This window comes from Pyrgilauda ruficollis, unplaced genomic scaffold, assembly GCF_017590135.1.
Source record: "Pyrgilauda ruficollis isolate IOZ18807 unplaced genomic scaffold, ASM1759013v1 scaffold40, whole genome shotgun sequence".
Classification (NCBI taxonomy): Eukaryota; Metazoa; Chordata; class Aves; order Passeriformes; family Passeridae; genus Pyrgilauda; species Pyrgilauda ruficollis.
In genome coordinates this window covers 11,715,884-11,731,943 of record NW_024525490.1, presented here as the reverse complement: position 1 = coordinate 11,731,943, position 16,060 = coordinate 11,715,884, and the positions used below count along the sequence as shown (strand labels likewise).

Here is a 16,060-nt window from a genome sequence, read left to right as displayed (position 1 = left end):
AGTTATCAGTGTCAGAATCTTAGAAGAAAGAATGCAAGAGATTGAGGTAAAACCTATAAAAAGTACTCAGAGAAGTTAATTTTTACTGTCTTTATATTGTCTGATAATTCTTATACTACAACATTTAAAGGTCTTACATAACTACTTAATTTTTATCACCTGGAAAAAGATGTTTATTCTCTTAATTTTTAAGTTCAATTCTTATTATAATGTAACTTTCAATTTCAGGATTATGAAGCTTAAGCATTTACCAAATGTGATAAAAAAGTATGTTCACTTACGCTTCATTAAGGGGAACAAAAATGAAATCTTTCTCAAAAATATCAACATGTCGTGTCCACGTTTTTACTCGCCCATGTCGCTTCTGTTGTATTCTGCAAGAAGAAACCAACATACAATTTGTAGGGTAGCTTATTTTATTTGAGGGAGCATTTTCCAGATACTTTCACCTTAGCAGGTTGTTAAGATTTTCAAGGGATATTCTATGTCTGCTACAGGTCTCAGTGCTCCCTAGAGTGTCGCTGGTCCTTCTCTCTGTAAAGCATCTGTTTTTAAGAGTCTTCATTGCACTTAGCTGTATGTTAAAATGACTTATCAACAGACTTACGTCTGGTTTGAAGTTTCATGAATATTTCTTCTTTCTCTTTGATTAAGGCGTTTATAAAAGAACGAACTGAACACATGTATTCTATCAGCATCTTCTTTTTTCAGCTTTTCAAGTACCAAATACCTAATTAGTTAAAAAAAAAGAAAATAAAGAAAAAATAATGGAGGTTTTAACTCAAAGTACTCAGCAACAGAGTAAAAAGGACTGTTAACAGGTGCTCCCCACCAAATTGTAGTAGCTTCTCACAGAATAGCTATTTGGAACTGACTATCCACAAGAACTAATTAATGCAAAATGTATGTAAATATTTTAAGATATCAGCATTTCAAGGTGTTATTGCTCTGCTCAATCAACAAGCTGTTCTGCTGCTATTGGATTTATTTTTGTTTCATGGCAGGAAAACAAATTTTCAAGGAATCTGTTACATAAAAACCAATCTAAGAGATCTGTATTTTGTATTTGAGCCACCAGATCTCCAAACAGTCCCAAGAGTGACACACTCATTTGATTTTTGCTTCTAAAATATCTTAATAGACCGAGAAATACACATACACACCTTATGTGTAGCATAAAACCAGCAGAATGTAACAATTTAATATACTTCTAACATCTGTAGCCTCAGTGACAGCACAAAATCAACTTACGTATTACATTAATCAAAACAAATTAAATTTCAGGAAACAGAGATACTGCAAAAAGAACAACTGAACTTTAAAAAAGCTTTTCTTTCCCCCAGTTAAATCTGCTCTTGAGATGTTAAAAAGTTCATAGAACCTTTGTCCAGGTAGGAACAACGTCACCATAAAGCAGGACAAGAGAAGAACCAAACTTTCTTGCAAGATCAAAATACAACCTTTAAAATTACAGCTACACATGCCTGGAGACCAAGTGTTACCAACTGACCTATGGCAGAACTTTTCAAGTTTCAAAGTAAAAGACAACTGCAAACTGATGTGAAATAAAACTTACTTTAAATAAAAATCAATAATAACATCATTTAAAAATTCTCCTTCATTTAGACAATGGAGGTCTTCGTTGGTCACAGAAATACCACCTTTAGCTGGAGAAGGTGGATAAACTATCAACCTGAGAAGAAAAATACATTCAGTAAGAAATATGAAATGCCAAAAACCCCTCAGAGAATTATTACAGGCAAAAATAAATATCTTACTTTTCTATAGGACCAATAAATACTGTATGTGGTTCGCCAATTTCTTCATCATCATCAAAAAATGGTAACTGTTTATTTCGTTGCTGCATTTTGGACTCAGAAGCAACCTTAAGAGAATAGAGTCAATATTAAATTGAATACTGTGCTCAATTTTATTGAAATTGTAATAAAACTTTGTGAAGTCCAGCAGTCTAATATCTGTTTTTTGTGAGAACTTCAAGTCTGTGGGTTTTCTTACCTCATCTATTACATTTAGGTCTTTGCTAATTTCTTGCAGAATCACAAAACTTTCTAATTTTGTAAGAAGTTGTTTGTTTAATGAAAGCATTAATTAACTGTAACTATAACAGTGCAACTTAATTTCTTGTTTGAAATACCATAATTTTACCAGTTGGAAAAAGTTATGCTTTCTGATTATAGTAAAGATTTCTCATCCCTTAATAATTCTTAAATAACAACATTACTTGTGGACCATTGTATAACTTTATAATCAAACTAAACACCCTAAAAAGTACTATGAATGCACAGACTATTTCCCACAGTTTCATAATCCACCATGGACCAGTCTGCGAATTTTCATATAAAAGCCATCAAAAGTTGATGAAATTTTTTTTGGCTGACTAACACACTATCCTGAGTGTATCTGTAACCCATATAATACAATGACTAAGTTTGAAAACAAAAACATAATTACATTTTTTATTTTGCTTTCTCTGTGAGATGGGCTTCCTTTGGAATTGTCCTCCAAGCACTTAGTAAATGCAACAAGCCTGGCATTGGCTTCTTCAAAGGAAATTTTCACAAAGAAGTCAGAAATATTATTTCTAATACCAATGTCCATAATTATTTTTTCAAATATTGAATTTGCATGAGGATCAAGACCAGTTTCAAAAATTAGAATTATGTACTGTTCTTCCTGACCTGCAAAAAAAAGAGGGAGAAAATTATTCATTTAGGAATAAAAAAAAATACAGCATGTTGCAATTATAAACAGATTTCACGGAATTTTAGGCCAACATGAGTACACACTGCTGATAATGTATGTAAGAAATAATACAGATGTGAGCAGACAAGAGAGAAGGACTAACTGCCAAACTTTTCTTATCTGCATTTGCAAAGAGTGCATTCAAATTCTACCATAATCAAGAAATGTTAAATATTACATCTGATAAATTTTAAATAACACTAATGCAAAGCCAAAACATATTTTGAAATAACATCTTCATTTACAGAGAGACAGACTGTAACCAATACTTTCTCTTTTTCTTACTGCAGTTCCTACCCTGTTGTTTCACTACAATTTCAAAAATTGTATATTCAGCATCATTTCCTCTCTGATCCTAGGAGACTATGCTATAAAACATCACAGTTTTTGAAGAAGCTGGAGAGAATTACTCAGATCAATCAGCTGTTACATAAATATCATCCACTTATATGATCTGAAAAATCAAAAAGCAGTAAATTGCACTAAAAGGAATTATTTTACACAGTCAGAAAAAGGAACAGAATTCAGGCTGCAAATCCCAGTCTCACGTTGCTGCCCAACACAGAGCTGCCAGGACCTGTTTTTCTGTAAGAGGTGTTTCAGACAGAAGCATAGCCATTTCCTTTTGGCCATTCTTAGCCCAGCATGGTAACTTTTGTGAAAAATAATTCTTCAGCAGCATAATTCCCAATTCACTGCACACAGAATTTAGACACCTAACTGGCTTTTGGGTGCTCTGTTTTGGGAGCTAGGGATCTACATACAATTCTTACACAACTCTGGATACAGGCTTAAATTAATTTCATTGCTTGCAAAGCAGAGAGCAACTGTGTTATCACAAAGTGCTCCTGCATATCAAATGCAATAAAGCAGTTGGATGTAAAACTCTCTATGCCACAGCCTCAGGGAGAAAAGCTGGGTGGGGGCACTGCAGAAAGCCATTCTCACACAGATATCCTGGTAAGCTTTTTCCTTTTTTGTGACCACCTGTGTCCACCTGGGGTCTAATTCCTGCTCCCTGAATTGTGTCCAGGTCTCCTGCATGCTCTCCAATTACTTCTGTAACTGTAAGACTCCTTACAGCTCATACTTCTTACAGGACATGGATGAGACTATTACACAGTATTATGGGAGCACTCAATTCTAAAACTGCTGAAAGCATTCTTCCCCTGTTTGAATGCATTCATGTATGTACAAAACTGTAAGTAAAAATAACCACGAAATTTAACCTGAAGAAAAGCCTACTCAGAAAGAGAAAGAGGACTCAGTGCTACATTTAACAGGTATGCATATTAAGATGCTACGACCTTGAAAAATATGTAGAAATTCAATTTAATTTTAATGTACATGAAGATAATCCACATATTGTCCAAGCAGGTATTTGTCTATCTCACATCATCATGACAAGTATTCTGGGGGAAAAAACCCCAAGGCAACCTATACAACGGTTTCTACTAAAGCTAAACCCTGTCAGCAGAACAGCACAGACAGCAGAAGCTGCCATATAAATGTAAAGGCTCCTATACAAAAACTAACCAAACCAAACTGCTTTCATTCAGTACAAATATTACTGAAAAAATTTGTACTAAATTGACTGAGTGTTGTAACTAGCATGTTTCTGGACAAAGATGATGCCCAGCTGTTCTGAACTGTATTCTTTCTCAGCCTGCGTATGTAGTAGTATCTGAAAAAACACTACACCTACACCAGCCAGTGATGACCCATTTAGTCTTAATGCACTCATTCATGACACAAAACATGAAAATACAATTTGAAGTGAATAGTAGACTGAAATTATTTACTTACTGTCTCCTTTGCATTCGTACCAAACATTATCTTTACTCATTTTCAGTTGATCTCTCAGACTGCTACAGGTTGAAGGTACTGTTTGTAGGAAAACTACTGGCAATTTTCGGACACTACACCATTCACATTTAGTAAGCTCTGAAGTTTTCAGGTTAATCTCTCTGATATCACTTTCTGATTCTATGAGGAAAAAAATGACATATTAAAATATAATAAATGTCTCCAAGTTTCCTTTACAATTTCCCCCTTGATTTTAACAAGTAATCATGTTAAATCTGTGTGCTCGTTAAATTGCTGAAATATTTAAAACTTTAAAATTAAAAGACATGCAAGAAGTGATGGCTCTTCGTATCTTAAAATTCCAAGGCTAAATTCCAATGTCATTTGTCAAGAAAGGCATCAGAAATGTTTTCTGCCCACCAACTCTTTTTATTCCAAAGAAAAAAATCCCCACAATTTCCAGTAATTTAAATTTGCAACTATTGCTATGACACATTTTACAGTAAGTTTGTAAAATTTTCTTTGTACATTTATCTTTGACCAGGGTCCCATATTAAAAATAAATTTAAAAAGAAGAACATAAACACATGCAGAGAAATTATCTGATTGCCTGAGGAAACAAAGGACTACTCCTAGTTTATTCCCCAAAAGAAATGTCAGTAACACAGTAGAACTTTAACACTGCATCTGATGCTGCCAATGCCAATGTTAAGTTTTTCACAGGTTTTACTGTACTATAAAATTTGATATAGAAGTGGATATACAAAACCCACAAAACCAAAACAAAACAAAAAGTAAAGTGCCCCAACAGACACATTATTTAATGAGTCACCATTTTTATGCTATTGACGAATTAGCTCCCGTGGAAGTAACTGCACCACACAGCTGTCTTAACTGAAACTTGATAGCTATTTTCTACAAATTAAACTAAGCTCTTCAGCGTTTTGCTTTTAAAAATACATTTAAAGCATGAAAACTCAGTTTCTATGCATCTGTATTTTAGATGCAACATAAATACTTGACTAAGCAAAGGCTACACTTATCTTTACAGGCTGTGAGACACTTTTCTGCATGTAATAATTAGAAAATACAATAGTTCTCTTTTACAAGTAACAACAGCAACATTCAACAGGACTGGATCTTAAGAATGCAACTTAAGATTAACAAAAGGTAACAAAGCTTTCCAGGCCCAGAGCAAAGTCCTACAAAAGAAGAGAAAGGAAACAGAGCAGGACTTGTAACTCACCCTTTCCAAATTATGTCACTATTTCTTTAGACATGAAATATACAACTTTCACACTAGAGACAAAATTATCAAGAGAGATCTAGACAGGAAAGGTTTAAGAAACCAGTGTGGTTTTTACTGTCTACTTAACACATCTGAAATAAAAAAACTAAGAAAGTTTTTAAACGCTAACATTTCACAGAAGGGTTGCTCTTGCTTTTTATTTTTGTTAATCACTTTTTAAAGGGCAGGTCAAATTTGTACTCTCCATTTTCTACTCTCTTATCTGACTACAGACACCCAGTATAATTTATTACATAAATGACAAAATGAGAATAAACATTAAATTAGGATTCATTTGTTAAAACCTTTGACAGAGTTTCTTAATTCAAAATAAATATATTGAGTACTAACATAAAATAAAAAATGTACTCACCTTCTTGACTCTCTAGGCGTATTTTGATATAATCCAGGCAAAACTGAAAGACAACACAATTGTAAGATTTCACATTTTCTGCAAATTTTAATTGACTGAAAGCCTTTAAACTGTTAACAAACACATTTCAATGGACTTAGTATTTAAGCAATAAACATTAAAAATTAATATTTAAAATGCAAGTTTTAAGACAGAACAAAATATACATTTCAGCACAACTCGAGGCAAGCACATTCTTTGCTACTCTAGTCTCTTTCAATCATACTGATGGTTTAAACTTCAGATCTCTCTGAAGTACTCAGTTTTCAAAAAGTTCTACAATACCCTGAAAAATACACAAATTCTTTTTATTCAAAACAAAATGTCGTCTATCAGCATTTAGGTAAATCAAACAATAGTGTTTTGTAGAGAGGTGGAAAGAACAACACTCTGCTGTTTCTGTGGTTACTCTGGCAAGAAGTATCCATTCTATTCTGTCTGACAGCATACAACTAATATTCAAGGACTCCTTTGAAACTCCATGTAACTTACAAGGCTGACCAAAAAAAAATCTGTACAAAGTAAAATTATTCACCTCTAGGACAGTGCTTCTTCCTTGCGCCTATCAACTTCCTGTAGCTGCTGCTTTCAATTTTTTTAACAAATGCATGCTAACCCACCACCTCCCCCCAGCAGGCAAACAAGCTCTTTCAGAGGGCTGCAGCACAACATTTCTGTGAAGAACCAGAGCTAGACTGGATGTGTTAGAGCATAGCAGTAATTCCAGGTTCTCTGGAAATCACAGCCTCTGAAATTAGAGACAAACTTACTGTTCCCCAGACAAAGGCAAAATATTATGTTCAAACACAAAATACAATATCCATCAAAACCTGAAAAGAAAGCTGTGAAAGAGCAAGGGTACTTACAATCACAGGCTCCACCACCATTCTGCGCAGCATTCCTATTCGTATGCTTCGGCAGTTCAGAATGACACTTTCACAGGAGTTTTGGTAATTTAGAGGTACAGCCTCGGTTACCATCTCTTGAGAAATAACTTTGCGTCGTTTTATTGGAGTGTTAGACACAATGTTCCCAAACTGAAAAGTAATTTTCAGGTTTCAGAATGTCTCACCAAAGTTTATTGCAAAGCCAAGCTTGTTGAAACTAATGGCTAAATTTTTAGCTACTTTTCTGTTGGTCAACAGGATTACTTACTAGAGCATCCATCTCAAACATATACAGAAGGGAGATAATTCCTAAAAGACTTTTGTAACACCTGAGGATGTTAATATTGCTACATTCAACAAGAAAATAAAAGGTAACTTGACACTTGTAGACAATTTACTGACATTTCCAAATCATAAATAGTGCTTCTAAATTGCCAAAACCAATTAATTTTTATCTTTTGGAAACACTATGCAGTCTAGCAAAGCAAAGTTATTTTAAATACATTCTATTTAGATAAAAAAGCACTAATGCTGTAAAACCACCACAATGCTAGTGGCTTAATTTTTTTCTTTCAGTTTTTGTTAATCCAAGGTTTTGGTGACTAATTCTTGAAGTACATTGCATCACCACATTAGCAGAGTACAGTCCTCAAGAAACATAAATATATAAGCCCAATCCAACTTCCTTAAGGCATCTCTACAGAACTAAGATGGTTTTAGGATTGAGTCCAAGGTCAGAAGACTAAACATTGAAAGAAGGCCATGTGGTGTTTGGCCCCAGTTCAAGAAAAGTCTCTAGATGATAACTGAAGCTGTAATCTCAATGAAGTATCCTGTCAACCAACAGAAAAATCTTACCAAAAAACCTACTGCAATGAAATAAAGCCTGCTGATAGCCAGCCTATAAATATACTTATTTCTTGTATTGCTTATATAGCTCTATTTTGTTAAAGGATTTTCTGTACACGAATCTTTTCTTTGGTATTTATATTGTTTCATAAAGCTGCCCATAAATAAACATCCTTTTTTGTTACAAAATGCAATTAAAATCCCACAGAAAAACATTCTAAACAATTCCTTCTAAAGGATTTTTGTTAAGACTAAATCTCAAAAATTATTTCGAAGTCCTGAATCACTAACCTGTCTTAGCAATAATTCAAAGTCTAGTTTTGGATGCTTCCTTTACTTTATACACTGGAGAAGATAGGGATTCTAAATCCCTGTAATTAAAATGTTTTCCTAGGTCTCTTGTTGAAAAGAGCTTTTCCTTTTTGTCTGCTGGACTGGCTAAATGTTATTAAAAGCTCAAAACAAATCAGAGACAAACAACAAAAAACCAGCAAAATCTGAAGTGATGCTATATTCAACTAGTCTCTTCAGTAAACAATTAATGAATATTCTGAGAGAAAGACAGCTGAATAAAGCTTTTTCTATTATATCTAAGAAAACTGCTGTGATAGCTCCAAATCTTGGCAGGTTAATTCAATCAATATAAAATTTGTGTTATATTTCACAAAATTTTTTTTTTTATTTCACCCACTTTCAAATGTAAGCTCAGACTCTAAAATAATCTAACATACAGTATTACAACTGGTTTGTAAAGACTAGTGAACAGGAACATATGGATATGCAAAAAAAACATTTGGGAGAGTTTCAGAAGTCAGACACCAGTGCCTTCACAATGCAATGCTTTCAATTAATTCAGCACATACTGCCAGAATAACTTAATTCAAGAACTATTTATAATCTAAGCTTCGAGCCTTGCAGCTTTATTGCAGGCTGGAGGTTCACAGCTTCATACTGATAGTGGTGACTAATTATACAGCATAATATAAACATCCATAATTTCATTAACTACAGCACTAGATTGCTGGCTTCTGAATCTCAACATAGCAAGAAGGTTTTGGCATCAGTACTTTAGTGTTCTAACTCAAAGAATTTGAAAATCTGATCAGATTCTCTTGTTGAATCAAACTCTCAATAGTGAAACTGGACAAGTGAGTCAAGAATTGTTTTAATCAGCACTATTATTTCACCACCAATTGCCACAAGGAATTTATTCATCTCACTATTGAAATGGCTTTTAACACAGTTATGAAAACTCTCCCTTTTGGCCACACTTAAGGTATGCTCATGGAGTATTTTTTTGTCTTTGCTTATCCAATTCTTACAGCAGTACTCAACTAAAAAACACAAGCCCCACCACAAAGTCCTAAAATAAGTGCTATTAATTGGGACAGTTGTAGAAGCATTTTAATTTTAAAGGACCATCATTGATCCCAGTGTCTCTTTTCATGTTTAACTTCAGAAAGTCTCAACAGGCAACAGCTGGTACTGACATTCTGCTGCAAACTGAGACCTTGAGCTTCACAGAGAACCCCTGTCCAGTCTCAAAGAGTAAACATTCAACACAGAAGTATTTTAACAGCATAATTAAAATCATTATGAATGCTTGTAAAAATGTAATGAACACATTTTCTTATGTTTCCAGTATTAAGTATGCAGAGAGACTACTTGATGAGCTGCTGAGTAAGAAAAACAATCAAATACAGTCAACTTCTGACAACACAAAACAAGCCTTTACATATTCAATTTATAATTTGATTCTGTTTTCTTTAAACAAAGCATTAAATAGTACCTGATCTTTCATTCTTGCTTTTCTTGGTAGTGTGACTGCAATTTCTGTATCTGTTGTTATACTACCTATTCTCTGTTCTATTCCACAACTGTTCTCCTTTAATGCTGCTTCCACCTTTCCTGTAGAAGGAGCTGGGGAGGAGCGGGCTGAATCTGCAGGACGAGGTGAAATGCTTTCCATGCTCCTAGTGCTGCCACTATTCTCGTCCTCATCATCATCACTAGACAAAACAACTAAACAGAAAATATTACATTCTCAACCACTACATTTTTCTGTAAAAAATGTCTTTTTTTATTTTTGGCTTTTCTTGCTAGTGTGACGGCAATTTCTGTACTGTTGTTATACTACCTATTCTCTGTTCTATTCCACAACTGTTCTCCTTTAATGCTGCTTCCACCTTTCCTGTAGAAGGAGATAGGGAGGAGTGGACTCAATCTGCGAGACCAGGTGAAATGATTTCCATGCTCCTAGTGCTGCCACTATTCTCCTCCTCCTTCTCCTCACCACTAGACAAAACAACTAAACAGAAAATATTACATTCTCAACCACTACATGTTTTTGTAACAGAAATTTCTTTTCAAGTAATACCTTAAAAGTAATTTATGTAATTGTCCTGCAGTGCCAAAAAAATCCACATGGATATTTATATTATGCTTTTACCAATGTTTATTTGGAATCTGCTTGCAAGCATTCTCTGCCTTGTTTTTCATTTATTATAACTAACTATACAAAAAATTAGTAACATTAATCCACCTCTAGATAGAAGTGAACTTGGTTCAGTCAAGAATTGACAGTAATACAATCTAAAAACTGACAACAGAAATTATGACTAAAATCATTCAAATCAGTAGGACAACATGGTCTAATAAACTAAGCACAGAACCAGAAACATAACTTCCTTTACTCCATCCTTCCTCCTTACTTAGTTTACAAAGAGAAAGCACAGAAATTAACATTTTACAAATTACGACATTTAAATAGATAAATAGTTTAGAAGAGGAAAGAAAACACAAAATAAAACTCAAATACTGTCTTTCCTCCTGGGAGAATGAATGATGGAATTCTGCTAAGAATACTAGTTTTTCCAATATCCTAAACGTAAATATTTTTTTAAATACAAACTAGAGGAAAAAAGTCACAAAATAAGTTTTGTTTTTCCCAATGTTCACCTTTCTTGAAGAGTACCTCTGCATATGAAAAGGAAATCATTAGAAGTTCTGTCCCTCTTTCCCAAGAACACACACAAAAATATTCCATGCAACATCAGTCATGTAAACCTGCACAAACAGTTCTTTCACTATATAATATTCTGTGTTTCCAGCTAATGGCTGTATTCATAAAAAGGTACTTACTTGGATCATTTAATTCAGATGGTCTTGTACTCCTCTGTCTTAAGCTGCCTGTAATTTTAGGATTTTTTGTCCCAGTTATAAGACCAATTTTTCCATTCTGTCGTAACATAGAATGTCCTACAACCTCATTACTCAGTAGAATATCCGCTGGACCTTTTCCAACAGCAGAACTATAAAACTTCTTTGTGCTGAACCCTGTACCTGAAGATTTTTGCCCTGCTGAATTCTGATGTATTGAAGAACGTGATAAAGGTCCCACAGATTCACTCAACGTTACAGTTTGTCTGGAGACTCTTTGCAAATCCTTCAGAGAAGCACTTTCACAATGTTGGCATTTGGTCTGATTTTCATTTGCCCTCCCACAATTTGGGCATTCAGTAGAATAATCAATCTGTTCCAAAAGCTAAAGGAGAAACAAACACACAATCAGTAATTGTAAGCAGAAAGACACAATTTCCAGAACTTGTACTTGATTTCTGTTCAGAATTAATCATACAATCACTTAGATTGGAAAAGACCTTTAATATCATCAATTCAAATTATTAACACAGAACTCCCATCACTAAACCATATCCCCAGGTGCCATATCTACATGTCTTTTAAATATCTCCAGGGATGGTGACTCAACCACATGCCTGGCCATCCTCTTCCAATGCTTGAAAACCCTTCTGAAAGGGTGAAAAAATTTTTCATAGTATCCAGTAGAAATTGAGAACACTACATTAGCCATTATAGTAAAACACAGCATAATTTTTTATTTCATTTAAGAAAATGAAAAATGTTCTAAAAGGAACATGTCATTTGTAAAAATTTTTTAAGTGGTTAATGTTGGACAATTCAGATTTTTCTTCTTTTATTTTCTTCCATAAACAAAACCTTGCACACTGTTCAGATATATATATATCTTCATCAGCAAGATGGTCCAGTTACACCATTTCTGTAAAAACAGTTCCATGGGACAAAATAAAGTAACCTACAGATTAATTTGCTCCTTAGAGCAGTACTGGAGAGGATTTGAAGAAACCTTGTAGGTCCAATTTATTTGTCCCTCCAAGGTATCTTCTAACAGCCCTGCAAGGCATGCAGGCAAATTCACTCCTCAAGGGAGGCGAAGAAAAGGCAAAGTACATAAATTGCTCTAGAGTCACGTGTCACAGAGAAGAAAACAGGACTTGAGGAACAGGAATTCCCCAGACTTTCAAGACGCAGGCAGGGGCTACAAGGGAAAATGTATCCTATCACTACAAAGATAGATGCCTTTTGTTTTTCTCACATTTACCAGGTCCCATTTAATTTTGTATTATAAGTGTAGAACTTGGACTTCTATAACATATAAACTACAGAACGAGTACTAAAGTGAATACAGGACATCTCTAGAGATTACAATTTAGTGCATGTTATTGTCTCCTGGAGCACTGAATTCAAACGGCATAACCACTGTACTGTCAACTACTGAAGGCAACAAATACCAACATCCCATCAAAAACTTTCAGAATCTACTTTGAAAACACAGCTTTCACAATTTACACCTCTCCCTACTCCCAGCCATGAACACGTCTCCAAAAGAGGACTTCCACAGGTGTGAGAAGCAATTTCAAACCCCAAATTTAAAGACAAAAATCATACAACAAGAACATATTATTTTTACAAAATTTCTGCAATTTAACAAAGCTGCACATACTGTAGAGAAACAGAAGGAAAAACCCCAAGTGTATAAAATGTATCAGACATTTGAAATCTGAGATGTGGGATGACAGCAAATTAAATGTAAACCAGCATTGTGCCTCAGTGCTTTTACAGGATGTAGTTCTTAAGATACTGCTTATCACATTGAAGAATTTCAATCAACATTAAAAATATTCAAGAGAAGGCACCAAAAGTACCTGAAGGATCTTAAGGATAGAGTAATTGCACCCTCTACTTCAACCACATGCCAAAAATTTTAAAAGCAGTTTTTTTATTAACATCATATTAATTAACTAAATGAGCAATGGAAATGCCAAAGAGTGGTATCAGGTGTTTCAAACAAAAGCTAAGCATATATAAAAATCATAGATCTGTAATTTTGTTTTTTAACCAAGATCTCCTTACAGGAAGTTTTGCTTTGATAGTGAAACTATGTGATCTGTATGTGTGCATTATGAAACTTCCATAGTAGCCTGGGAAGCTGATAAAAAATACAGAGAGCCTTAAAGCAATTTCCAAAGTATCTTACATCTGATATTCAAACAAGGTCCTGACAAAAACATCCTGGTTGGCTGCATGCAGACCAGAGAATGCCACTTGGGTACCTAAGGAAGTACTCTCACTGAAAAAGAGAGCAACTTAATAAAAAATACTTGCATCTTTGCAGCACTTTACTCTTTTGAGTACAGAAAATCATGACACTGAAAAAAACACTGAAAAATCTGTCAATGTGCAAAAAACTGTTCCTCTATTTCAGCAAATTAAAATTATCAATCTCTGGTTTATCAGTCAACTATTCAATAAAATCGAGATTCCTTTTCTTTTCAGTGCAGCTTCTGTCTGTTCAAGTCAGAAGAGTAATATTTCACAACTAGCAGCAATATGATCACTTAAGTATCTCTATCACTGTAACTTTTTTAAATTATGTAAATCTTCCTCCCAACTCTATGGATTTTTAAAACCTCAACCTGTTTTACTCCTGAATGTCTGTTTTTGAAATATGCAACAACTTTTAAAATTCAACAAGAGTTTACATATTTGTAAAATATAACCCACCTTTGACTGAGTTAAGCATTTTTTTGTAGCAGAAGATGGACTCAAGTCAGATTGATATGAATTGCAATGACCTTTCTGTCGCACCTTTCTTTTAATGTCAGATTCTGATTCTGAGTCATCTGCATTCTCCATTACACTGTCTAGAAGGGAAAAGATGCAAAAACATTAACAAGAAATGTCCACTCATATACTGTTATAATTATCATCATCTTACTTTTTTACATACACTAACTTGAACCAAACATAAGCATATTTTTAAAATACAAAAATCTACACTGTTTCAAATGTTTCATGATTTGTTGTACGACTAAAAAATAGCATTCTCCAAAGTAACTTCAAAATATAGTTTTAGTAATACTATTGCAGGGTCACTCACTGACTATTTTTATCTTATATCTTTGCAAGAAGCTTTGGATTTGCAAATTTGCGCTAACTTCACTGCAAATCAAGTGGAGGGTCTGTTGCCAAAAACAGGAGAGGATGCTAGATTATGCTATTATACCACAAAACTTTTTTTAAGACTCTATTTGTTTTTTTAATATATATGAACACTTTTTCAATATCCATACTGTTGGTCTCACAAACATCCCACTATGAGAAGACATGTCAAAACTAAAGAATGGATCATTTTCAAAAAAGAATTAATAACAGGTGGGGTTTTTCCCTAACTTACTTTAGAGTAGTACTGCTGAAGATCTACTTAATATGAACCTAAAATGGCACAGCAGAACAACTTGCCAGTGCAGGCGACTATGCAGCTGAACAGCTGGTTTACAGACTCTATCTATGCTAACAAAGCTTAACAAAACACAGGGTATTTTCTTTTCCAGTTTCACAATTTCCACACCTGAAACCAAACTATGTTTCTTCTACTGCACGTCCAACAGCAAGGTTATTGCATCTAACATCAAGGTAAGAGCATATTTCAGCTGAGGTACAGGGCTGATGCCGGTTCTTTTATTAACTCCCTCAGTGTATGAATACATTTCATACCAAGCGGTTACTAGGCAGCGTTTTTCTTGTACCAACACTGCTACAAAAAGTTCCTCAGCAATAATTCACAAACAAGCTGGGAGTTTGGGCTCAGACTAGTTAACTCCAGAGAGCTGTTCCACCTCCAGTTTTATGATCCCAAATATTCCCTATTTCTGTTGCTTTTAAAATAACTGAAGCCTAATTTAAAATTATTACATGACTGAACTAGTTGCAGAAAACTGTCAAGAAGGGCAAAACCATCCCTTCATGCACAAACTTGTACAAAACTAGAATAACATGATCTAAGGCTCTAAGTAGATATACTAAAGGTTATGTAAGGTTTGGCAACACACCCACCTAAATGAGGTATTAAAAAAATTATTCTGCTTATAAGAAATGAGAACTCTAAAGATAACTTACCCACTCCTTGAGACCGTGGTAATCTAATGTGGTCTGCCTCCACTTTCTGAAGCTGAGGTGGGTATTCTTTTCTGGAAAATGAATTAGACGTATGGTTGTTCTTTTAACAGACATCATTATAATTTGGTCACAATTATACATGAACAAAACAAACCTGAAATGAATCTGAAATCTACAAATAAGTAACTTCTCCTATTACATGCTATTTGTACACTTAAAAAGGTATTACCAGAACAACAGAAACAGCCACAATAAACGCCTTGGAAGTGCTTCTGATCTAAATCTCCTCTGTAATAATCAACCGTTCTGGAGCCTGTCACTTTTACACACAAGTTTCCAAATACTGAAGCACGCATCTTCTTCTCCTCCTCATTCATGAAATACAAGATAGACACTTGACAACTATTATTTTAATATTAAAGTAGATTCCACAAGTTCCACAACTTAAAAAACAGGAAGAGAAGATGCAAAACAGAGGAAGGAGATCCGATGTCAAAAACTGTTGTGGCCAAAAACCAGAAAGAACAACACAGCAGACATGGTTCCTACGCATTTGTTTTTAAAATATTGTAATACAGACAAATTACTGAATAGTAAGTATTTTGTTGGTGTAACTTGCATAATATAGATATCATGTATTTTTGAGCAAATTCATGTAATTTATGGCATTATAGCAAGATCTGAGTCTCCTGAAAGATGTTTTCAGTTTACACACATGTGTGTCAGATCATGCTGACAGCAAATTAAGATTCCTGAAGCCCAGTGCATGTGGGTTAC

At 34.3% G+C, this 16,060-nt stretch overlaps 1 protein-coding gene across 3 annotated transcripts in view; it reads right to left on the bottom strand.

Annotated features, from left to right (window-relative positions):
- SENP6 (SUMO specific peptidase 6) overlaps window positions 1-16,060 on the bottom strand; it is a 72,764-nt gene that overhangs the window by 15,911 nt on the left and 40,793 nt on the right. For all 3 annotated transcript variants that reach the window (XM_041477445.1, XM_041477446.1, XM_041477447.1), the window contains 12 exons: window positions 15,284-15,354; window positions 13,889-14,028; window positions 11,147-11,549; window positions 9,795-10,027; window positions 7,136-7,306; window positions 6,231-6,273; window positions 4,570-4,749; window positions 2,473-2,699; window positions 1,779-1,885; window positions 1,577-1,693; window positions 608-730; window positions 282-374 (listed from right to left, as the gene is read on the bottom strand). In XM_041477445.1, coding sequence (XP_041333379.1) covers window positions 282-374; window positions 608-730; window positions 1,577-1,693; window positions 1,779-1,885; window positions 2,473-2,699; window positions 4,570-4,749; window positions 6,231-6,273; window positions 7,136-7,306; window positions 9,795-10,027; window positions 11,147-11,549; window positions 13,889-14,028; window positions 15,284-15,354 — 1,908 coding nt within the window. The remainder of the gene's footprint in view (window positions 1-281; window positions 375-607; window positions 731-1,576; window positions 1,694-1,778; window positions 1,886-2,472; window positions 2,700-4,569; window positions 4,750-6,230; window positions 6,274-7,135; window positions 7,307-9,794; window positions 10,028-11,146; window positions 11,550-13,888; window positions 14,029-15,283; window positions 15,355-16,060) is intronic.